The sequence below is a fragment of the Crinia signifera genome, chromosome 6 (genome assembly GCF_055691185.1).
Source record: "Crinia signifera chromosome 6, ASM5569118v1, whole genome shotgun sequence".
Classification (NCBI taxonomy): domain Eukaryota; kingdom Metazoa; phylum Chordata; class Amphibia; order Anura; family Myobatrachidae; genus Crinia; species Crinia signifera.
This window is the reverse complement of record NC_139222.1, coordinates 179,007,921-179,033,763: the sequence shown is the minus strand read 5'-3', so window position 1 is coordinate 179,033,763 and position 25,843 is coordinate 179,007,921. Positions and strand designations below refer to the sequence as shown.

General features: G+C 44.1%; 1 protein-coding gene across 2 annotated transcripts in view; it reads right to left on the bottom strand.

Annotated features, from left to right (window-relative positions):
• Nucleotides 1-23,412, bottom strand: part of SPAG9 (sperm associated antigen 9) — a 113,169-nt gene extending 89,757 nt beyond the window's left edge. The window contains exon 1 of one of the 2 annotated variants that reach the window (XM_083148289.1): nt 22,992-23,412. In XM_083148289.1, the coding sequence (XP_083004415.1) occupies nt 22,992-23,291 (300 nt within the window). In that variant the 5' untranslated portion in view covers nt 23,292-23,412. The remainder of the gene's footprint in view (nt 1-22,991) is intronic. The other variant, XM_083148290.1, reaches the window with a different exon arrangement.
• Nucleotides 23,413-25,843: the final 2,431 nt, after the last annotated feature.

The following is a 25,843-nucleotide window of genomic DNA, read 5'->3' as shown; positions in this document are numbered from 1 at the left end:
TGTGTATAGACACCAGGAAGCTCAATGGAAAATTGACTACACTAAATCGCTTAACACACATCTGCACATGTGTATGCCACTTCAAAGGAGTACAAAGTACAAATAAAGTAATAAAAAAGAAAAAAACAACATACAACAGCAACAGAGAGTGATGCTATGGTCAGATTTGACTGAATGTTCAGACAACAGTGAGGGTGTCAATAACTACCCACGGGAGCACGCATCATTAACGTTATATGGGGGACCCAGCTCTCGTCTTGTTCCCTGTGCTTTCCTGGCACTTGCTGTGTGACGTTATAAGATCACATGCTATCAAGGCTGGGGGGGCTGGAGCAGAGGGTACATGCATGCTAAGAAAGGTTTTTTGGTTGGATCCCGCACTGGGTACTCCACTATGCAGACATGATATCTTGCAAATTTATTGAGTGGAGTTGATAATTTGATATTGGTCCAAATCCTGTTATAATTTTGAAAGGGGTATCTTGCCCCTTTTAATTTGTAGGTTGGAGGTGCACCCCAGAGTCAGAGGTTAATATGTTCAATAACATGGAGAAAAAGAAGACTCTTTTTGGGGGCACTCTTGGAAATAAGTTAGCATATTCATATATGCAAGTATAAATACCTGTGGACTACCAAAAATATGTGGAAAATTGTTTTTATTTGTAATAGTGATAATCTTAAAATATAACTTTTAATATTCTAACTTGTATAATATAAGTGGTAATTCACACAATTTGACAAAAAAAAGGATTTAAAATATGCACTGTAGCTCACACATCCTGGCTCAAGGTAAATAATTCTTACTTGAGCAAAAAAAGGAGAGAAAATTTCTTCTTTACAACACTAAATATTGTGTAAGTCAGTCCTGATTTACACAATATTTAGTGTTGTAAAGAAGAAATTTTCTCTCCTTTTTTTGCTCAAGTAAGAATTATTTACCTTGAGCCAGGATGTGTGAGCTACAGTGCATATTTTAAATCCTTTTTTTTGTCAAATTGTGTGAATTACCACTTATATTATACAAGTTAGAATATTAAAAGTTATATTTTAAGATTATCACTATTACAAATAAAAACAATTTTCCACATATTTTTGGTAGTCCACAGGTATTTATACTTGCATATATGAATATGCTAACTTATTTCCAAGAGTGCCCCCAAAAAGAGTCTTCTTTTTCTCCATGTTATTGAAGGTACATGCATGCTGCAAACCTGCTAGTGAGTCCAAGAAGGTAGCAAAAACCATGGTTAAATTTCCCAGCATACTAATAATCACAAGGATTCTCAGGTTTCTCTTCCCCAAAATGTTTTATCACTTCCTACCGAACTCTCAAACCAACCCCGACTGCAATGAGTTGACAATATTCTGCTTCCTACATAAAGGATGAAACCAAACAGGACATGTACAAGGCAAGGCACTAATATTCCAATAATAGTTGTGCAGAAATAATCACAGCCCAGGGTTAGAACATAATCATGTTGCATACAAACCATCTAGTTTATTCAAATTAAAAAGACAAGCACGTAACTTGTGGACTGAGCAGGACTTGACACTGTCATAATCAAATCATAAGACCAAGGCCTCATGACCATCACACTGCGCCTCCGGCACACTCCCAGGCCTAGATAGATATACAGTCTGGGTCACATGATCCATCACTTGATATTATGCAACAGGTATACAATTAACACTTTAGTGGTTAAATTATATTTACTTATGAAAGAAAAAAAAAGGGACACCTAAGTCCACTTTCTGGATGTAGAACCGTGCAGAATCAACAGATTTTCACAACTGACTTTCGTGAAAGCACACATAGAAATGCATTGCTTAAAGCAGGCAGCTAATCTGGGGCACAAAAGAAAAGGGTTACACCATTCCCAGTTTTTGGGAGTCCTCAGGATATTCAGCGATTAAAAAAAAAATACCGGATTATTACCTGGTAATGGGTTTTCCTCTACTCCGCCATGGCAGCCATCAAGAATGGGTATCTCCCTGCTGGGTAGTGCTTTTGGAAAGGAAAAAAAGACCTCTGGCTCCTATAAGAAGGCTCCTCCTCCGAACACCAGTGTCTTATATTCTTCAGCTTTAAAAACAAACGGACATCATTATTCCACATAGACCCCCCCTTTCCTGAGCGTTCCACTCAAGGGAGGGAAATACCGCTGCCATGGCGGAGTAGAGGAAAACCCATTACCAGGTAATAATCCGGTATTTCCTCTGCCTCCGCCATGGCAGCCATCAAGAATGGGTCATACCCAAGCAGTACTGTATTTCGTAGGGAGGGCATACTCACGTATAACTTAGGAACAGGCCACTGGCCGTATAATGCATAACTCAATAAAAAATGTTTCTTCATGTTTCACTCTACTGCTGCGCTCAGGATCTTCCTCCCAAACTTAGCATCTGCGGAAGACCAGACGTCTACTCTGTAATGCTGTGTAAACGTGTGCGCTGAGGACCACCCTGCGGCTTTGCAAATTTCTGTCAGTGATGCAGATCTTCTCTCTGCCCATGACGACGCCATTGACCGCGTTGAGTGTGCTTTAAAACCTTCTGGTGGCTCTTGTTGTCTTATGACATATGCTTGTCGAACACAACTTTTAATCCACCTTGATAAAGTCTGTTTAGAGGCTCTTTGCCCCTTTCTTTCTCCCTCTGATAATATAAATAAATTGTCAGTTTTACGGAATTCGGCCGTCCTTTGCTTGTAAATGGACAGGGCTCTGACCAGGTCCAGACAGTGTAACCTGCTTTCTTTACTATTCGCCGGATTTGCGCAGAACGTGGGCAATATAATCTCTTGATTGATATGAAACTCCGACGCCACCTTTGGTACAAACATCGGGTTTGTCCTTAAGACTACTTTATCCGCATACATTTTGAAATACGGTTCTTTTATCCACAATGCTTGGAGTTCTGAAATTCTACGAGCTGAGGTCATGGCCACTAGGAATAACACTTTCCACGACAGAAACTTTAAGGCTACTTCTTGTAGTGGTTCAAACGGAGATTCTGTTAGTACTCCCAGTACTAGATTCAAGTCCCACGAGGGTACCGGACTTCTCACCTTTGGTTTAATTCTCTTTACTGCCTGCATGAATCTTTGAACATATCTGTTTTTGGCTATGTCCCAATCCAATATGCATGACATCGCTGAAACCTGCACTTTCAGAGTACTTGGGGAGAGGTTCATCCGTAACCCTTCTTGCAGGAAAGAAAGTATGGTGACCACACTGCGAGGATTCTTCTTATTCTCCTTCGCCCAACACGCATACTTCTTCCAAACCCTATAGTATACCTTCATGGTTACCGGCTTTCTTGCCTTCAGCAAGGTTTCCACTACTCCTTCACTGAAGCCTCTCGCTTTCAGACCCCTGATTTCAGCAGCCAAGCCGTCAGTTTCCACGATTCCGGCTGCTCCTTGCATACCTCTCCTTGTACCAGTAGGTCCTTGGTTGAGGGTAACCTCCACGGGTCGTCTATTGCCAATTTCTGGACTGTATTGAACCAAGCTCTGCGAGGCCAATACGGTAGGATCGCTATTACCTCGATCTCTTCCCTCTGCAGTTTCTTTAGTAATTTCTGAATTATTGGTATCGGGGGAAAAACATAAGCCCTCTCTATGTCCCAGGGCACCGACAGGGCGTCTACTTGTTCTGCCAGCGGCTCCCAGAACCTGGCAAAAAATCTGGGTACTTTTTTGTTTCTTGCCGTCGCCATAAGGTCTACCTGTGGACATCCCCACCTTTGCACCAGATCTTCAAACACCTTTTGGTTGAGACCCCACTCTCCTGGCAGACACTCCACCCTGCTTAATTGATCTGCCACCACGTTTTCTTTCCCTGCTAGGTAAACTGCCGTGATGCTCAGAACCCAGGTTTCTGCCCACTCGAACAGTTTGGTGGCCACCTCCATCAATGCTCTGCTGCGTGTACCTCCTTGCCGATTCACATAGGCCACTACCGCTTGGTTGTCGGTCCTCACAATTAGTTCTGCACCCTGTAGTTGGTTTTGGAACCACCTGCAGGCTCTGACCACCGCCTCCATTTCTCGCAGATTGGAGTGAGCTTCTTTCCAGTTTTGTTGCCACTTTCCTTGGGCCACCTGATAATTGCAGGTTGCTCCCCAGCCTGTTTCGCTGGCGTCCGTGGTCAGTGTAACCTGTGGCCTTGTGCCAAAATATCTTCCTGCTGTCAGCCTGCTTTCTACTGCCCACCAGTCCAAGTCTTGCCTGGCCCTTGTCGACAGGATTATTTTTTGGGACAAATCTTTTGAATTTTTGTTCCACTGTAGAAGAAAACAGTTCTGCAGTTTTCTTGTATGGAATCTTGCCCAAGGAACTACCTCTATTGCTGAGGCCATGAGGCCTAGCACCTCCATGCAATCTCGTGAGGATGCAACGCGTCTTCTTTTTAGGTTCTTTACTTGGTGAATTAGTTTTTCTCTTCTGACCTCTGTTAAGGAGATTTTCTGCTCCTTTGTATTTATTACTACTCCCAAGTATGTTCTTTCTTGAGCGGGGACCAGTTGGCTCTTTTTGTAATTCACCAGCCATCCGTGTTCCAACAGACACTGCACCACTCTGTCTGTGTGTTCCTGGGCTTTCTCCTCGGAATCTGCGACTATTAGAATGTCGTCGAGGTAAGGAAATAATCTTATCCCGCTCTGCCTTAGTGCGGCTATCAACACAACTAGTACCTTGGAGAATGTTCTTGGGGATGTTGCCAGCCCGAATGGTAGGGCGTTGAACTGATAACTCTTGCCCATCAGCCTGAACCTCAGATACTTTCGATGGCTTATGCAAATTGGGACGTGCAAATAGGCGTCTTTGAGATCTATCGACGTCATGAAGTCTTTCCGACTTAAATCCAGAATTACTGACTTGATACTGTCCATTTTGAAAGATTTCACCTCTATGAACTGATTGAGCCGTCTCAGATCTAGTATGGTACGAAACCCTCCTGTTGCTTTTTTTACTACAAAAAAGCGGGAGAAACATCCCCGAAATTCCTGCCCTTCTGGCACAATACTGATTACTTCCTGTTCCAGCATTTCTTGCAAACTTGCCAATAAGGCTTTCCTCTCCTCCCTGTTCTTGGGAATTGGAGACTGAACAAAAAACTCTCCGGGAACTCTGTTGAACTCCACTTTGTACCCGGAGGAAATTATCTCTTGGACCCACTTGTCTCCAGTGGTCCCGGACCAGACGCTTGCAAATTTCAGCAACCTGGCCCCTACTGTTTGTGACCTGACGTCACTGTGCCTCCTTCTTGGAGGAGAATTTGTCTCTATTTCTTTGGGCACGAAAATTGCCCCTTGAAACCCAGGATCCCCTTCTATAGGGTCTTCCTGGTCTATAAGCCCGTGACTCTCTGTAGTCTTGAGGCTGAAATCTCCCGAACTTGGCTGGAGGTACTCGTCTGCCTCCCTTATCTTGAGGGAGCCAAACCGACTTCCCTCCTGATATTTTAGCCACAAGCTCGTCCAATTGCTTGCCGAACAAGTAGTCCCCTTGAAATGGCATGGACAAGAGCTTATTCTTGGACTGCACGTCCGCTGCCCATGGTTTTAACCATAGCCGAACTTGCCAGCTCATCTAAAATATCTCCCTCGAGTTGCTGACACCAGCCTCTTGCTATCCTGGAAGTCACCGCCATTGCTGACGCCGCTTTTAGAGAAGCCCCTGAAATTAGATGTTGCTTTCTTAGGCCCAACTCGATTTTACGATCCATTGGATCTTTAAAAGCGTTGGCCTCTTCTAGTGGCAGTGTCGTTTTCTTTGACAACCTCGCCACTGCTGCATCTATCTTCGGCGCTTCCTCCCATGATAGTACTTGTGCCTTGTCAAAGGGGTACATTTTATTAACCTTCCCCGGAATAGCCACTCTTTTATCCGGCTGCTTCCATTCCTCAGTTATTATGTCCTTTAGAGTTTGAGACAGGGGAAAAGTTTTAGTTTTCTGTTTCTTGTCTTTAAAAAGCATCTCCTGCAACCTGACATCCTCCTGCTTGTCCTCAATATCTAATGCCTTATAGATCCGGACCAAAAGGTTGTCGACCATGTCGGCATTAAAGTCTGATTCTGACCTATCCTGGCCTGGATCCTCCTCCTCTTCATCATCTAAGACCCCTCCAAGCATACTAGGGCCAGCCGACTGACCTGGTATATCCTCAGTATCCTCATTTAAGACAAAGCTTTTCCTCTTGATAGGCGTCTTGCCTGCGTCCTCTTTTGGTGCAAATGTATCAGCCAAGGCTGTTTTCAGCATTTGTACTAAGCTCGACATTTGAGCCGGGGAAAACATCTGAGACATTTTACAGCCTTCACACACAGTTCCCACATGCTTATCCGGCAGCGTTTTCTCACATGCTGTACATTTGCTGAGCACCACTTTCTTCTGCTTGCTTTTCCCTTTATCCTTACTAGACTCTGACCTAAAGAAAATATCAACCAGTCACTACCACCACTACACAACATCACACCCTGTGGACACCCTACACCACATACTGCTCACCCCGTTTTTATACCAGACTGTCTGTCTTCCTCCATTATGAGTAGTGCGCTTCTGGAACAATACATACAATCCTTTTAGAATCCTGCTACAATAGCCAACAGCTAGGTACCGCGTTGAGCCCCTAACCAACCCGCTGCAACTCACCTCCTTGCAGCCGTACTTTTCCACGCCCGCTCTGCTAGACGCTTACTACCCTGCTGCCGAGACCTCAGATCAGCGTGCACAACGCCGGCTGTTCCCTAAGACCTGACGCGTACCGGAAGTCGCGCCCTAATGACGCGCCTCCTCTGTGTACACGCCGCGCGCACTACTCGGCGCCCGCCCTTAGCACAGAGCTGGGGCAGGGGAAGCGTGTGCCGACAACCACCGTGCCTCACCGTATCCTTCCCCCCGGACGCCGCCGCATAGCTACCCCATGGGGCCCGCATTCGGCATCGCGGAGCTTACACTCCTTCCTCCTCTGCATGAAGCCAAAGCAGCTGCAGGGAGCGACAGTCTCCATAAAGGTGAGCTGGTGTCCACAAGCACTGCACTACCCGGAAAGGAAAAAAAGACACTGGTGTTCGGAGGAGGAGCCTTCTTATAGGAGCCAGAGGTCTTTTTTTCCTTTCCAAAAGCACTACCCAGCAGGGAGATACCCATTCTTGATGGCTGCCATGGCGGAGGCAGAGGAAATTATATTATATATACACACACACACACACATATATACACACAAAACTACACAAACCGGCTTGATCGTAAGGACATGATCCATAATTGCAATAAGTTACATACACAGAGTAAATATGTGGGCAAGGCAGTGTTCTAAAGTACAGTGTTAACTTGACTCTTTATCTGACCATAGGTAACTGTACGGTATTGCATTACCTACATAACTCCCATAAAAGACTCCATGTGTACTATTTGCATTACTTGGACTTGTTAAATAGAACAAAGTCATTTTAGTGCAGGTAACCACACCACCACCCACACACTGACCATCAGGTCACTGTGGAGACAGAATGTGAGGTGATCCCATTACAAGGCTCTGGAAAGTCCCAGGCAGACATGTGGCCAGAGCCGAGCTGTTCCTCACCCTTTGTGATAAACACTGACTGAGCTAAAAATCACTGCCAGCATTATCTCTACCCGTTTACACTCATCAGCCTGGCATACAATCCTCGTCACTGTATCTGAAAAACTCACTCAACAGCATTCTCCCATGACTGTGCCCACACATCTACAACCATATCATGTCATCATTGTCTGCAGCCTGCTCACTTATTTAGTACCAAACCATTCTAACAATTTCTGGCACCAACTGAAGATCAAGAGGGCCACCCACACTGGCAGCATCAAGGAGGAAGTGAATGGACCACCAGATAGAGATGATGTGTTTCTATCAGGGCTGCTGTCAGGTACCTCCTCATTGGGTATAGGTCTAATATACTAGCAGAAAGGAACATATATTGTTTTTTTGGGTTTCCTGAGGGAACAGCGTGATGAAAAAAAGATTTAACCCTGGATGAGATTACATATGTACCAAATGTGCATTGCAGTGTTATTAATTGCTATAGAAATTATTTATCTATTTTAATAAAATAATTCATATAACTACCTTCTCTATAAATCCATGGCTCATCCAATCAGATTTACAATATGCTTTATGTGCAGTAACTTAAAAAAATAGTGAGTTGTGCAGAGGATAAATCAACTTGGCAGCACAATGGTTAGCATTACTGCCTCACAGCACTGAGGTCAGGGGTTCAGTTCCCACCATGACCCTAACTGTGCGGAGTTTGTATATTCTCCCCGTGTTTGCGTGGGTTTATTCCGGTTTACCTTTATTAATGTGTATGGGGGGGGGGGGGGGGGGGGGAATCGTTGGGCTTAAAATTGCTGTATGGAGTGACTTTTTATCAGACCGGAGTGCTGCCAACACCTACTGTGTTTGCATACAAACTCCATGCCACACTGCGGTGTTGATGGAGGGCACCCGGCAAGTACCAGGTGTATAACATCTGATTCCGATCGAATGCACGGTGCTGTGCGCATCGGATTCAGAGATCGCAAGTGCTGGCATTAAGATTTGTCAAACCCAGCAAAAAATATGATATGGCCGCCATTTCTCACGAAAAGTAGCGAACACACGTGGATTGGTGGCTAATTCGCCAATCCAGGTTTTTTTTTGCCAGTGATGACATATTTCAGCTAGGCGAAAACGTGTCCCTCCATTTCAATAGGGGAATCCCCATTCACCCTAAAAAAGGAGATAAAGTGCAGATGTGAAAAATCATCACTAACTGAATAGCCAGCACGGTGTTCCAAACACAAACCAATGTTTGCGATATGCAATTCAATAGGCATAATAAAGGTCTATGATTTCTACATTACTGTAGTACTTGCATGATAATCACAAAAAAAAAAAAAAGTCTAAAATAATCTATCCTCCGACGCTCCATAAATAAACTTCAATATGCCACGAGGACACAGTGAATATTACAGACAGTCTGTGTTAGTCAGTGATCATATATCCTCACACAGCAGATACTCACAGTCCTACCACATTTGGCAAAAAAGCTCTGCATATTATCCAGAATCTCTGCCAGATCTGGGAGTGGTGAGTTTGCTGGACAGGAAGCCACACAAAGTCACAACGAATACATAACAGACGTCCTAGAATAAGCAGTTTATGATTACATTATTCTGTCTCATCCCAAGTGGGAAGGTGAACTCAATTAACTGTGATAATCTGTTTAAGTGGGTAAATAAGAGCAGGTGGTAATTTTTCACTATTCAATTATACCCCTTTTCCACTAGGAAATTCTACCCGGATTTTTGCACGGGGACACGCAAAGACATGGGTTTTTTGTTAGTGTGAATGGGTCCGACTTCCAAAACACGGGTAGTGAGACCAGGGAATCTACCCTGGTATCTACCAGGGTAAAACACGGCAATGACACAGGTCTGTGCACAGTGTAAACGCACATTACCCGGGTTTTTATATCCGGGTAACGCTCTGAGGCCGTTTATTGGTTCTTCAGGGGCATCTGACTGGAAAAAAAGCTTGTCTTGTGGGCATTCTTGGTTTTTTGAAAGCTTACCCGGGTTTAATGTAAATGGCTCCAACATGGGTATAACATGGGTCTATGTGCAGTGGAAACTGTGTTTTTACAGGTAGGACCCATTTTCAAAAACCCGTGTTTAACACAGGTTTCAGATGGAAAAGGGGTATTAGCTGGGTTAAATTTACCAGTGTTAACTCACTGGATTTACCAGTTAATTCAATGGATTTAATAATGTTTGCAGCCCCTTGGCAGGTGCAAAGTTGATAAAAAAAAATCCCTCCCCTCCACATACAGACACCATAATTATCTTAAATGTGCGCAATAATTAAAATGTAATTTTTGGGAGTGATAGTGGGATTGATATTTTGCAAAATGCAGAACAATGTGAGCGGAACATGGGGTTACTGTATTGATGAGATACGTGTTTTTAAGCTTACAAGTGGGTGTTACAGGTGTTAATAAATGTATAAAAGTGGCTTGAAATTACAAAAAAAAAGGTGCATACACATTGGGCGTTTCTGCGTCCAGCGTGTATTGAGGGCAGTGAAGGGGGGAAAAAAACGCTGGGCTAAAAATCACTCAGTGCATATACAATGAGCAATTTTCACCAGTCCAATCGATTTTCCCAGGGGATGGACGGCTTTCCATAGCAGGACACTATGGCAAGCCATCCACCCCATTGCTCATCTGCTGGTAATACCAGCAATTTAGTGGCTGCGGCTGGCGATGATGCAGGAGCACACATCAGTGCTCACTGCCGGGCCGTACACACTGGGCAGCATTTGAGCTGAAAGCAGCTCAAAATAGCAAAAACTGAGCCGCTTTAAGCTAAAACATCACCCCGTGTGTAAAGGCCTTTATGCACCCAAATGCATCTATAGCATTTCACTTACTAAAAAAAATACTTGCTATAATTTTTTTCCCTACTGTTAAAGTTTTTTACGTGCGAATTATCACATAACGGACTCCCAGGGAGCTACCGGCTTTGAAACAGATATTCAAAAGAATGGGGGCCGCTGATTGGCTTAGAGAGTGCACAGTGGCAGGGAGGAGTAATGGCGCAGAGCGGGGATGGCGCTTCCCCGCTCTGCAGGCACACACCTACGTTTCGGATACGATACATCGCAGGTGCTAAAAAAGCACATATGATCTGTAGGCTCTGATCCGATGGGCATGGGAACGCACATTGGATCGGATGTCAAACACATCCAATTTGGCATATTTTCATGTGATATATCAACCCAATCTGTCAGAATCGGATAAAAACAGGCCAAATGGAACCTTTGAATGGGCACCTTTACTCAAAGAAAAAAATGTAAATAAAATAGCTATTTGACACCTTTTACAAACCTTTAAATACCTTCATTTTGGCTGCTGCTTTCTATACTACTATCAAATATAACTTACACCTTTTTGGGGCAGACTGATTTCCCCACTTAACCTTCATATAGCGGTTATTTTCTGGTGGAATAAATGCAATAAAGAATATCTATTCCTATGTATTAATGCCTATTTCCCCTATATAGATTGTAAGCTTGCGAGCAGGGCCCCCATACCTTTTGACGGTCTGTAAATACCCAGTTTATTTTATCATTGCCTCCTACTGTAAAGCGCAATGGAATATGCCGTGCTATATAGGAAACATTTAATAAATAATGCAGGCGTTTACCAGTTAGAAATACTGTGCGACCTAAGAAAATACAAAATACATTTTTTATCATTCCTGTTATGCTGGGTGTATAATTCAAGTTATGCATATGTTTTCTAGCATTGCAGGAGCTATTCAAATATGGGGGGAGGGGGTCGAGCCAGAAGTAATGGGCACTTAGTAGAGCAATATAGTTGTTGTTATTGTTCTGTGTTATGGTATAAATGGTAGACAATGTCTAGGTCTGTCAACCAAAGGTCGACACCTTGAAATGGTTGACATTGACAGACGGACGACACAAGCTTATGGTTGACATGTTTTTCACTTTTATTGGTGTCTGTCCACATATATCGACATGGACTCCGTATAAGTGTACCGCATCCGCCCACCATGCTTCAGGCACGGTACCTGGCTCCAATCGGCACACTATTATATTCCCACTCTGTGGCCACTTGGATATTATGAAAAACTACCTTTAAAAAAAATAATTTGGTTGACCTTATTCATGTCGACTAAGTCTATGTTGACCATTTCAAGGTGTCCACCTAGTCACTGTAGACCATTAGGGGTCGACCTAGTGACTGTCAGCCGAGACACTGCCTACCCAGTGACCGCATACCGTTGTTCTTATAGGGCACGCATAACTTTTTAACATGTGTTTTAGCCGTGCACAGCGGCTAATCCTGTGTGAGCACATTATTTTACTTTTTTTCTTGGCACAAGATAAAAAGGTCTTTCCTGCGGCTAATCGGAGCATGAATGGAGCAACATTTGAATTGCTCTGCGCCCCTAGTGGTAGCCGGGAACAGACACACACAACTGAATCGCCTCCTAAGAGATTCCTGTACAATACAAGGAATGGTCAGAAGGAGCACCATTTTTTCTTGCTCTGTAGAACAAACATTTCGAAATTTACTTAACACATATTGCCAGACAAATGAAATTTGAAATGGCATGTTCTTTAGTAGACATTGTATACTAGGAAAGCCATTTATCTATACATACTTCACTAGAGTTTAGAAAGGTAGGGAAATTAGCAGGCAGGAGACAACACAGCCAAGTGACATGTTGAAAGAGGGCTTCACATTCCCTAAGGACAGATTCCAAGACACAGATTCAAGGAGACTGATGGCTGCATCTAACAAATTGGACAGATGTGCATTGAACACATTAATAGACCAGTTCATTTGCCAACGATATTTTAATCACAGCAAATACTTGAGGGTAACATGAGAAAATAATTTATGGCATATTATATATATATTTTTTTTTTTTTTTGTGCTAAAGCACTTAAGTGTTTACAATGTGTAACAGACGAAATACAATTTTAAAGGCAACAACAGTTGTCATTCTTAGGTTGCAGGTAAATTCATTTAAACATTTACAAAAGAGCCAAATAAACAAAACTATCATTAAAATGAATTACTTGCTCTTATTTAAAATATTTAATCCACAAGACTTTATACCATTAATCAACAAACGATTACTGGTCATTTTTGTAACATGCTACTCAGTATGATGAAAATGCAAACACTACAGAACAGATGTATCTAATACCCCTTTCAGACATACAGCAAAATCCCGGGATTTTTCACGTGCACGCGCACAATCCCGGGACTAGGGTATGTCTGAAAGGCTCTACCCGGGATTTCCTCTAAAATCCCGGGTCCTGTGCACCTGCAATGGACCCGGGATTTTTAAAAACCCGGGTTTGAACCGGGTCTAAAATCCCGGGTAGTGTGTCTAAAAGGGGTATAAATCCAAACTTGATTATTTTTTAAAGAAACCTTGCCCAATTCCACCTTCCTTGCTAAACCTGCAATGAAATACTTGGGTATCTACTGTATATTCCTTATGATCCAGGGGAATTATATTGGGCAAACTATGCCTTACTAATGCGCACCATACCGAGATTGTTGGAGGACCCTTATCTATGATGGTTAGAATAGCAGTACTAAAAAAAAGTTGTTTTCCCTAAACTCTCTTATCCCATGCAAATGTTACATATTGCCATCCATAAATATGATGTTGCTCCATTACAGAAGGTTTTTACCAAGTTTATTTGGAACCGGAGAAAAAAAAATCTAATAAGGTTGGCTAAACTTAGTTTGATCCGTAAAGAAGGTGGTTTGGTTGCTTCTGATTTCACAGCGTTTTTCCTTTATCTGTATTTTTCCATTACATTGCCGACTGGCTCCTACAACGGTCTGTCTATACCTCACTTCCAGTAGAACAAGAATTAGTTATTCCATATTCATTGGCTGCATTGCTCCACAGCCCCAGGGAAAATATTCCTTATTTTATTCGCAAGAACACTCTGTTTTGGGCAGGGCTGTGGAGTCGGTAGATAAATGGTCCGACTCCGACTCCTCGTACGTCTGCCCCCGACTCCGACTCCATATATGCAAATGTAATTGATACATTCCTTGAAGGAAAGAAAGGCAACATACATATTATTACTACAGAAACTAGAGGCTGGGAAGCCAACAGTCTACTGTATTGAACAGTTTAAGCAAAGGACAAACACAATGTTTGTCCGCTGGTTTGCTTGCTCGTCACCGTTCAATTCACGGACACAAGGAACGATTTCTTTACCGGATCGTTACTGGCGACGAAAAATGGTGCCTGTACATCAATATGAACCAGCGTAAGGAATGGCTTAGCCAAGGTAAACGACCCCGCGCATGAAACAAGATCTTCATCCACATAAAAAGATGTTGTGCGTATGGTGAGAGAGCTTGGTTGAATGAATTTTTCGCGTCTACACCAGGTGATTTCTACCAACGAGGTATTGAAAACCTTATTGAACGTTGGAAACTACAAGGGAGAATACATTTAGAAGTATTGGTGCTCCGAATTGTGCGTTGTGTGCCATATAGTGAAGCACATGAAAAGCATGCTTTTCACGGTCACTTAACGTGTTCGTTTTGCGGTTACGTGAGGCACTGCATGCATTGGTCTTTATTCTTACAGTAGAGAAGTCATTAATCATCATTTTCGGAGTCGGTGCATTGTTTGCCGACTCCGACTCCAGGTACTCGAAATTTGCTCCGACTCCACAGCCCTGGTTTTGGGATACTTATACCACGCAGCTTCATATTAACCGTAAATTAAAACTTAATTGGCACTACTCCCCATTTATCCCTTTATGCTGCAACCCACTCTTTACCCCCGCCTTAGAGAACCACCAGTTTACCACATGGATAAATTGCGATGTAGAGTGTATATTTTCTTAAGCATTATTAATTATGCAGTTTTTTACATCACTTTCTGTGTGACAGTTGTGAAATCTCCCATTATGAATCGGACACAAATCTCTCTGTATGTGGCTCATTATCTGAGAGAGTGAAATCTCTCATGCTGAATTTCCCATTATGAATCTCTGGCACAAATCTCTGCGTATGTAGTGCCCTTTAGAGTTGGTCTAAAGATATCCCTACATTTCCTGATCCCAAAATCCTCCTGCTACATATTGATATTCAATTAACCAATTTCGCACTGCATTATTACAGGAGACTCATTATGGAGTCTAGAGCCTATATTTTACAGTCCCAGACGAAGTACATGGTGATGTAGTTGTTGGACTTCTACCTTACATGTCATGCTTCTGATGCCTCCTACCATAATTATTGTGACTATAGCAAGATTCTCCAATTTTGGAATAAAATTGCTACCTATCCACTGTGTCTATGTTATGCCTTCATTATGTGCATTGGAACCTGGGATCAAATCATAAATCTATTATACCATTACTATCAATTATATTAGCAGCGGTTAGAAAAGTGATGTTAGTCAATTTGACCAGAGTGTCCCTGCCCCTCCTCACCGCTGTACAATAATTATTGCTAAACGTTTTATGTTTTGATAGCTGGGCCTCATTTCCAGACGTTGACCAAGGGGTCAACCGCTTCGATAAAAGATGGGGACCCTGAATCGAATACCTCCCATTACAGGACAGATCTTGAATACTACAGATATTTGAGTCTACTTCTTGATTTATGCTACATCAGGTTATAGAATTCCCATTGTCTTGCAAATGTCATGCAACATTTAAGATATTTAGTTAACTCTGTATGTACAACAGCAAAGTTAAAAATGGACTCTAAGATATAGTATAACTGATGTTGGACGCTAGAATCTCTTTTGGTTACGATTTATAATTTCCCTTCCCTGTTTCTGTCCTTCCCACAGTCTCAATTTGTTGTCTGTCTCATTTTTCCACCATATACATCGCAATTTTAATATGTTTATATATTAGTGGATATGTGATGTTTAATGGACTTTGTATTCTGTAGCAAATAATCTTATAATCCTAGATACTTTCCACTGTTACAAATACATAGCTAGTCTCTGTTATGCCTACTCACTTTATTCAATAGGATGCTTTAACCTTCCATAATATGTCTTTTGATCCTTGAAATAGATTCTACTACTATCCTACTGGACTTTATTTAGTGGACTGTGATCATTCGTTGTTAAGGGTGTTCTCTTATTTTGTATGTCCTTTGCTACTGTGTAATTTTATGTTTGTTACTTGTTATTATATACAATATAAAATGAATAAACAGATTTTAAAGGGAAAAACCAACTATTCATTAACCTGTTTTGAGTTCTCTCTAAGTGATTTCTTAGATATTTATGCACAATAGTAAATGATCAGTATGTATATGGCTAGATGACTCAATGCCACATCAGTCTCATGAAAAGACACTTGTATTATATCAGCCACATTGAGTCACATAGGGAGGGTGTAGCCTTGGCAGTCAACTGAATGCAGGCAGGAAATTTATTAGAAAAAACAGAGAAAGGGAACAAGAACTCTACACTGGGAAATATAAGAGAAACAAAAAGTATTGTACTGTGTGTAGTTTACTAAAAATGTGATTATCTGTCCTTCTGCCACCTGTAAAAAAAATAAAAAAAATATGAAGGTCCATTAGGATGGAGAACGGGGTTCAACGGCTCTTCTGGTTCTTTGTGTCATTCCCGAAACCAGAACTTTAACCCTTTGAGTGATAATGTTGCTGTGAGAGATCCTCAAAATAACAACTAAAAATGTCAGCACCGGTCACAGCGACTGTTCTTTTTTGTGTGCAATATTTAACTAAAATAAATTAATTGACTTAATAGGAAGGTAAAAAGGAGATCTGGCCATACACCTACAGATTTATTTTCAGATCTGGTAGGTTGGAACAAAAACATGGTTATGGATGAGCGCAAATGCCAGTTGACCATTTGCTTGGAAATGCTGGAAAACTGCCAAAATTGTGAGATCCTTAAGGCCCCCATACATTAGTCCGACTTGTCCTAAGGACAAGTCGGACCTGATTTCCCCCTGCAGCTCCCCGAGAGGGGGACACACGATTTAGCACTTGATGTGCCAAGTTTTGCAAATGATACATCGCATGCGATGTATCATTTGCAACTCCCGGGGAGCTGCAATGTGGAGCGAGCAGGGGGGCCGGGGACATCGAGGTGGCGGGCGGGGGATGCTGCAAGGCGGCTGGGGGGACGGACGCACTCTGCTAGTAGTGCGGACGCTGCGGGGGACATAGGCGGCAGTAACAGAGCCGGGCGGGGGGAGCCGGGAGCGGTCAGTACTGAAAAAAAAAAAAAGCCCATACAATGAATGGGCAGCCTGTGATTGGCTGAGCGCTCTCTCAGCCAATTGCTGGCAGGCTGAGAGAGTGCTCAGCCAATCACAGGCTGCCCATTCAATGTATGGGCTTTTTTTTTTTTTCCAGTGCTGACAGCTCCCGGCTCCCACCGCCCAGCTATATGTCACTGCCGCCTGTGTCCCCCGCAGCGTCCGCACTACTAGCAGCGTGTCGTCCCCCCCCCCTACCCGGACGGAGCATGACAGCTCCCTGCTCCGGCTCCCCCTGCCGCCCCCCTCCCTTGCCGGCGTCTCCCGCCCCCCTCCCTCGCCGGCGTCCTCAGAGTCCCCATGGCTGCACATAAGATGCGCACGGGACCGGGTCGGACCGGGTGTCAAAACCTGCGATTGGGTCCGATTTCACTGCCCGATCCATCTGGATCGGGTGAAATCGGGGCCAAATCGCATAGTGTATGGCGGCCTTTAGTTCTCTGACATAACAGCGTGGTAAATTTAATCACTCTGGGAGCTCCTTCCTAGAACTATTCATACCACGCTGAATTAAATGTACCCCCCAGAGATCTAGAACAACAATTCACCCAATTGGTCCCATAGATGATTTCCTAATGCCAGAAACATTCATATGTATTTGGCAGACATAGAATGCGCATGTTTTGTATATTACCACAGAAACTTACTACCTTGTTGGGTTTTGAATGTTGGAAACGACAAACTATTATAACTACAGTAAGTATGAGATGGGGAGGGTGGGATGCTCGAACATTCGCAGCCCCACTTTGCCCACTACCACATCCATAATAATCGCATATACACTAACATATGCAGTTATTAATGCAAAAGACAGCTCTTGTGATAAGAGTTGTCCTTTACGATGTGGCGCTATTTCTAGACTTCTGGGTCTCAGACCCAGGAGTACCTATGCGCATGCACAGAGTGACGGTGCCAGCCACGGGGCATGCTGAGAGGGATCCGTGACAGATTCCTCACACAGCGCTGCGGAGAGAAGCCCATAGGCAATTTTACCTAGTCAAAGTTGGATAGCACATCACAACATGTGAACACGACAGCTGCAGAAATCCCTTTTATATACATGGGGGGGGGGGGGGTCGTCTAATTACTAAGTTTGAGATAAAGAAAAGTGGATGGAGATAAAGTACCAACCAGCTCCCCTCGGAGAAGTCCCATCCAATCACCCTTAAACCACCCGGGACCTTACCAGGCAGCAGCATTGCATGGGGTACTTCTGCATGTGATGTATTATATGTAATCCCCATTCCACGCTGCCATGAGGGGGTCTGACCATATGATCCCCAGCTCCGATGATAAAAAGTTAATTTCTCCCATTTCTCGTTTAAAAACACGGCAGCAGTAAAAACAAAAACAAATCAATCCTCGTTCTGAATTTATTTTACTCTGAAAATGGATTAGGGAATAGCGTGAGTGAAATACCACATAACCTGATGGAGCTCTACAGCGTTGTCATGACAGACGCAATCTGAAGAGCACCTGTTGCTGCTGCTTCTAGTCCAAATACTTTGTTTACAGTAGTTACTTTTATATGTCTGCTCAGTAGAACGTGGACTTGAGCACACAGCTGACTATCAAAACAGGAGTTTACTTATAGGTACAAGTGTGCCTCCTATCCTAAAAAGGATAGGGGAAAACAGTGTATAGTTTATGACAAGAACAGTGGGATAGAAAGAAAATAAATGTCATAACTCTTACATAACACACCTTAAAACCGGGTTATTGCCAGGCTGATCCAGATCGAGGTGCGGTGTAAAAGCCCCAAACCTTATAAAGCGGGAAATTAGACCCAAATTATAAGAAGGGTTAAACCCGGGTCGCTCAGTGTGTAATTGGCGAGCCGGGCTAAGTGTAAAAGCACCAAACCCAGCAATGTGATGTTAAAGTGGTATTAGTTATCTTTAATGTCTAGTGCACAATGGTTGTTTCACAAACCACAAACTGGAAACAAGCCATTCCTAAATATACTGAATGACTGATGACCATTAGTCACTGGTTAGCAAAGCTGCCCATACACAAGACCACCTTTCATCCAACCTTCCAACTAGTGTGCCAATCTGGTAATGTATGGAAGAAAATGACAGTCATTTGTCCAAAAAAACAAAACAAAGAATAGACAGAAATAATGTTTCAGACAAGGCACAAACTAAAGCCAAAAATTTAGCCAAAACTACAAAAATCGGGTTTTGTGAGCTTTGGCTGAGTTTACAAATGTACCAAGTTCCATGAAGAAATTCATTCTAGAGCACATGTTCTCAAACTCGGTCCTCAGGACCCCACACAGTGCATGTTTTGCAAGTCTCCTCTCAGAATCACAAGTGAAATAATTAGCTCCACCTGTGGATCTTTTCGGGTCGGGTTGCTGTGTGGTCGAGAGCCGGGTTGCTTCATACTGCCGGGGGCCCACGAGTGGGCTGATGCGACAGTTGCAGAACAGTGCGGGCGTCTCAATCGGCCTGCACAGCGTGACCTCTGACCTAGTCACGCTGCACTGCCAGGTATGGGAGATGCCGTGCAGCCTCTGAGCGGGTGCTCAGATGCTGCCCAACATTAGACTGCGCATGCGCAATCTAATCCCAGGACTGAAATCCCAGCATTTTTGGGGCCAAATCCTGGCCACCCTGGTAAAGATCATTTATAAATAGGGAGACAGTTGATCCATTCTTCTTTGTGGTGTGCTTTTGGTAGGATGAACAACAATGAATGCAACATTCTGGCAGCAATCGATACTATGGGCCTTATTCTAGTTCAGTCTTTCTGACAAAATCCTTCTCAGATGGACAAAACCATGTGCACTGCAGGTGGGCAGATGTAACATGTGCAGAGAGACTTCTACCAGCGATAATGCTGCGTGCCTATCACTGGCCCTTACACACACACGTGTAGGGTCACTTTCTAAGCGATCTGGTCAGATCGCTTAGAAAATGGCTAAAAATCACTGTATGTAGGCTCCATAATTGACCAGATAGTAAGAAACATGTATGTGTATGCACCTTAAGAGTAGACATGTAGATGATTTATTAAACCTTACTGCATCTGTACCTGAAATAGGTTTTACTACTCTCTGCTGAACCGGCTGACTGCTTGAAGCAAACATATAAGCCAGTCAGGAGTGAAGTTTATGCCTTTACTGCACCAAGCCCCCAAAAAATGATCTGAAGTGCTATTTTGAAAACATATACATGCTTAAAATTAACAAACTGTATAAAGGTTCATGGGAAACTATTACCATCACATAAATCTTTAATTTCTCACTAAAACCTCACCTTTACTACTGACAACCATCTCAAATCAAACTTTCTTCTTTTGTCTCAGAACTACCCTTTTCCCAGTAGCTCTCTCAACAGGAGGATTTCATCTACCTTTTGAGTGCTTAAGAGCAATGCTGGACACAAACAAACAAAACTACTACATGTTGAAAAGAGTGATAAAACCTAATTTAATTTATCAAATAAACCTATTGACAATCCATAATAATCAGAGATGATAATTGCCTCTTTTCCACCAAAATGCTGTCCTGACGTAAGTTTTCTAATACAGGAGTAGATGTATGAAGCAGTGATAAGGGAGGAGAAATGATGAAGTACCTGGTACTTCATCACTGCCCAATCAGTCCCTAACTGTAACTGAACATTCAGGAGCCGATTGGCTGGTGATAAAGTACCAGGCACTTAATCACTGCTTCATACATCTACCCCACAGTTCTAACTCATGTCACAGTCTCCAAGCACCGGACATCCAGCTTTCTGGATGCCATTTATACCCCTTTCAGACAGAAAAGTCTGAAAATCCTGGCAAATTCACAGCATTTCAAATGCTGTGTCATATTGCCGGGAGCAGCCTGACCCCCTTCACACAGAAGAACAAATTACCGGGTTGAGAATTTCTACCGGGTAATTTGCTGAATAACACGGGTATTTCTTCTGTGTGAAAGGGTCAACCCGGGTCATAAATCCAGTGTCCTCGACCCTGGTCAATTCCAGGGTCGGAGACACGGGATTTATGACACGGGTGTGCCCTTTCACACAGAAAAAGGACCCGTGTTATTCACAAAATTACCGTGTGGAACTGCTTCACCCGGCAATTTTGTTTTCGGTCTGAAAGGGGTATTAGAATGACAAAGGTCACACCGTGGGTTACCAGGGTCGAATTTCCAGGTGACCCTTTAACACCAAGGGTTGCCCCGGCATTAACCCAAGTTATACATTTGGTGGACAAGGAGAATAATGTTCTCTGTGACTGTGAAATGCTTCAAACACTGAATGCAACTGCAGTTTAATTAAGTAGCACAAACAAATGGCTATTCAGGTACAAAAACGTAATTACATTGTATTTTACTACTACTACTGTACAACATAAGTAGTAAAAATATTTTTTTTTTTTTTTTATACAGACACAAGTTTTCTGAATCTTTCGCGACCTTTTCAAACATAAACAATCAGGGAAGACTGGAAGTTCCAGAGCTTCCTGCCACTTATAAACGCACATGACGAAGGGGGGCAAGAGGTTGAGGTACAGAGTCACTGGGTAAAGAGTACATTACTTCCCAGCCAACAATAGGAAGAGAGGTCCTTTAATACAGTGCAGCACTGATTATGAATACAATAACAAATGTTTTAGGCTTTCCTGGGGGGGAATTAAAATGGGGGAAAAAGAAAGACCATTTCTATCCATACACAGGGCCAATTCAAAAGCACAGTGAGGCAGACAGTCTAAAAATGGGGTCCGTTATAGCAGGGAACATATTAAAACAACACAATGATTCCTAATCAACATCAGATGTACTGCGATACACAAAGAATGAACCTTAATACTAGTTACACGATATTAGTTTTTAACAAGTAGGGAAAGACAGAAAAAGCAATCTACTTTTCAAATCTGTGCGTGCATGTTAGAAGGAACAACATGCTTCGTTTCAGTGCTAGAAATTTGAGCTATTACAAAGTGGCTTAAGACCCAGCTACAACAAGCAGGGTATCCCCTCCACATATTATAAATGGCTTTCTGTAAAAAATGAAAAAAGTGATGCTTTATAGCATGAATACACTGTTCATGAAGGAATTTGAGTGTGCTGGTGGAAGAGAGGTGAAGGCATCAGAAATTAGAGATCACAGTGGCTCATTTTGAGTGATTTACTATAATAGGGATAAATACATATGACTGGAGTGTATTAGCCTTAAATTAGTTATTAAATAGATCTAAAATTTTGGGTGTATTGATAACGATGAATTAGTTGGATTATTAGATTGGTAAAGAGTTACGTCAGTGGTTTTATTAGTATAAGGGGAAGGGGAAGGGATGGGAGTGTTGGTACAAGGGTGGAGAGCATCGGTAATAGGGTAGAAGGGTTGAGGTGTTGGTACTAGGGTAGACAGTATCAGTACTAGGGGAGAAGGGATGGGATGTTGGTACTAGATTGGAGAGCATATCAGTCGTAGGGTAGAAGGGATGTTGTGTTGGTACCAGGATGGAGAGCATCGGTAATAGGGTAGAAGGGTTGAGGTGTTGGTACTAGGGTAGACAGTATCAGTACTAGGGGAGAAGGGATGGGATGTTGGTACTAGATTGGAGAGCATATCAGTCGTAGGGTAGAAGGGATGTTGTGTTGGTACCAGGATGGAGAGCATCGGTAATAGGGTAGAAGGGTTGAGGTGTTGGTACTAGGGTAGACAGTATCAGTACTAGGGGAGAAGGGATGGGATGTTGGTACTAGATTGGAGAGCATATCAGTCGTAGGGTAGAAGGGATGGAGTGGTGGTACCAGGATGGAGAGCATCAGTAATAGGGGAGAAGGAATGAGGTGTTGGTACCAGGATGGAGAGCATCAGTACTAGAATGTTGGTATTTGTTGGAGAGTATCAGTAATAGGGTAGAAGCGATAGGGTGTATGGGTTCTGGCAGTGCCAGTAATAAGGGAGTAGTTGTTAGTGGGCAATGGACTGGGCAGTATTGGCATTACAGGGGTACATGCACTGCTGCCATAGGTTGGGGAGGCTGGCGGTGGAGTTAGTGATAGGAAGCGGGAGCAGTGGTGTAGGGGGAAGCGGTGGTTGGGGAGAGCTGGGTGAGGGGGAGTAGAGAGAGAACGAGGGTCCCCGGCACATGAGGCCTAGTAAGCGGAGTCCCCCCCACACCTCCTCGGCGTGTTTCCTCAGCGCCTTCTCCCTCTCGTACTGTGTGATGAGCTGCTCGTTGTCCTCCTTCAGCAGCTCCAGCTCCACCTCATGCTCCTGGTTCTCGGCAAACACCGCGTCCAGGTTCTCCAGCACGGCCACCACCAGCGGCATCAGCTCCTTCACCACGTCCTCGTCATACTTCCCGATCAGCCGCTCGAACTCGCGGTAGATGGAGCCGGCCAGGCCGGACACCCGCTCTGACATGACAGCGGAGCTGCCCGGGTCCTCCTGGTAAACCATGCCGTCTTCCAGCTCCATGTCAGCGGACTGAGCGCTGGCTGTTCCCCCGGCTGAGCTCAATCCTTCAGGGGACAGGCCCCGCCAGAAGCAGTGACGTCAGCGGTCCGGCTAAGATGCTGGAGGGTCTACTCCTCCTCCATGGCCATCCCTCCTTCTCCCGTGGAGATTCCCACCTCCATCTCTGCCCACTCCCCGCCTCCATCTCCTCAGGGCCACCTCCCCCTCTGCCATCCCTCCTCCTGGTATGGAGATTCCCACCTTCATCTCTGCCCGACTCTACGCCTCAATGGCTGCCGCTGTCCCTGCCTTCTCCCTCGGTCCATGTATGCTCGTGTCAGGATATTCCTCTCCCCCCCTCCCCGGTGTCCCCCCCTCCCCCCTTCCCCTTCCATCTGTATGTCACCCCCACAGTTCTCTATCACCGACACATTTTGGTTTTCACTTCCAATCCTCCCCCATGTCACTGCATCCCATGTCTGTGCATTTTGTTTTCCTGTCTGCACTGCCACCTGCCATGACCCTCTTTCCTAGCACACGGACGCAACACAAACTCACATATGGGTAACCTTACACATCTATCATATTCCCCCTACACCCACAGTAGCATGGGCAGATCCTGCCAGGCAGGGAACTGTTTCCCAAAGTTGCCACCTCTTCCTCCATCTCCTCCTATAGGCAGACCTTACTCCTGGTAACCTCCCCCAAACATGATGTGTGTGCATACCTATATCACATGATGTGTGTCACTGTGACATAACTGCAGTGTGTGATAATAGCATCATACCGGCATGCATGCAGTAACAGTGTCAACCAGAATAGAGGGAATTTCTGAAACAAAGCTTTTGCATAAGCCTGGTTTGCAAACTAGCTTTAGTTAAATCAGCACAATAACTGAATGTTTAAAATTAGATGCAGTCAGGATCCCGGCATTCTGGATACCGACAGAATACACACAGTCAGAATCTCAACTGATCCCAATGGTAAGTACTATGGTTAGGATGAGGGAGGGGATTGTAATGTAGGGTACACACCATGAAGACCCGCTCACGATGCATCGTGAGCGGGTCTTCGTGGTGTGTACCCTACATTACAATCCCCTCCCTCATCCTAACCATAGTACTTACCATTGGGATCAGTTGAGATTCTGACTGTGTGTATTCTGTCGGTATCCAGAATGCGTCAGTGTCTCGTCCGACCCGCTCACGGTGATGTGGGGGGCACGACCCGCTCACGATGTGTACCGTGAGCGGGTCCGATCCGATGGCGACCCGCACCCGGCTGTATGGTCGTTCTTCAGATCCTACCTGCAGCAGGTAGGATCTGAATAACGACCGACCGATGCGCGTGGCCGCGCATCGGATCGGGATCGGACCAGAACAGGGGAAAAAAGGGCCCAATCTACCTACAATCTACATCCAATTGGTCGGAATTGGATCTAGATTGAGGGGATCGGGCCCTAGTCGTCCTAGTGTGTACCCAGCAAAACAGTTATGCTGCGGGAGGAGATCGCATCAGTTAGGCTGTGGAAGGGGGGAGGTAGGCATAAAATATGAGTTAGGATCCATCATGAATTTGAATGTCAGGATGAGCAGTTGGCATTCTGGCTGTCGGGATGATGACTGCTGGGATTTCAATAAAATCCCCCTAAAAATGTTTCAGTCTTTTTTAAGTGGCAATCAGGCAGCACCGAGCAATCTTTGGCCAATAATTACAAATTGTGGGAAAGTAAAGTACCATAAACTAGCCACCTGACTGAGTGTAAGTACTGTTATATAGCATGCATAAGGCCATCCAGCGATCCACCTCCCACTGGACGTCCGCAGCTGCCTCCCGCATCGAGGTGAGAAAATGCAGTAGCTGGGCAGCGGGGACACGAGCAGCGGGACGCAGCAGTGAGATAAGTGGCGAGAAGAAGAACGCGTTAACAATCCCTCCTTGCCTTGCAAACTAAAAAAGCAAACAAACAAATGAATACCGCACGAGAGCGTTAGTGTAAACGACGTCAATGCCGCCCATTTGAAAGTGGGGAATAAAAGAAAGCTCAAGTCAAAGATTTGAATATCCCCCACTGTGTCAGTAAGCCAGTGCTATACAGAGTAGGCTACTAGAGGGTACTTATGTATTATCTGGGCTCCCATGTTAAATGCACCCCATTTTTTCATACCCCTACTGTCCAAATAAGCATGGAGTTGATTTTATATAGTGTGGCGAGCGCAGCGAGCCACCATGCCCGAAGCGTGGCGAGCGCAGCGAGCCCCGCGAGGGGACACAGTCTCATAAGAAAAACGGGAGCCCAAATATTACATAAGTACCTACTAGAGATACACACACTGTGTCAGTAAGCCAGTGCTATACAGAGTAGGCTACTAGAGATACATGCACTGTGTCAGTAAGCCAGTGCTATACAGGGTAGGTTACTATAGTTACACACACACAATGGGTAAGTAAGTAAGCCAGTGCTATACAGGGTGAGCTGATATAGATACACACAATGTGCCAGTAAGCCAGTGCTATACAGAGTAGGCTACTATAGATACACACACAGGGCCGGTGCAAGGCACTGGAGCACC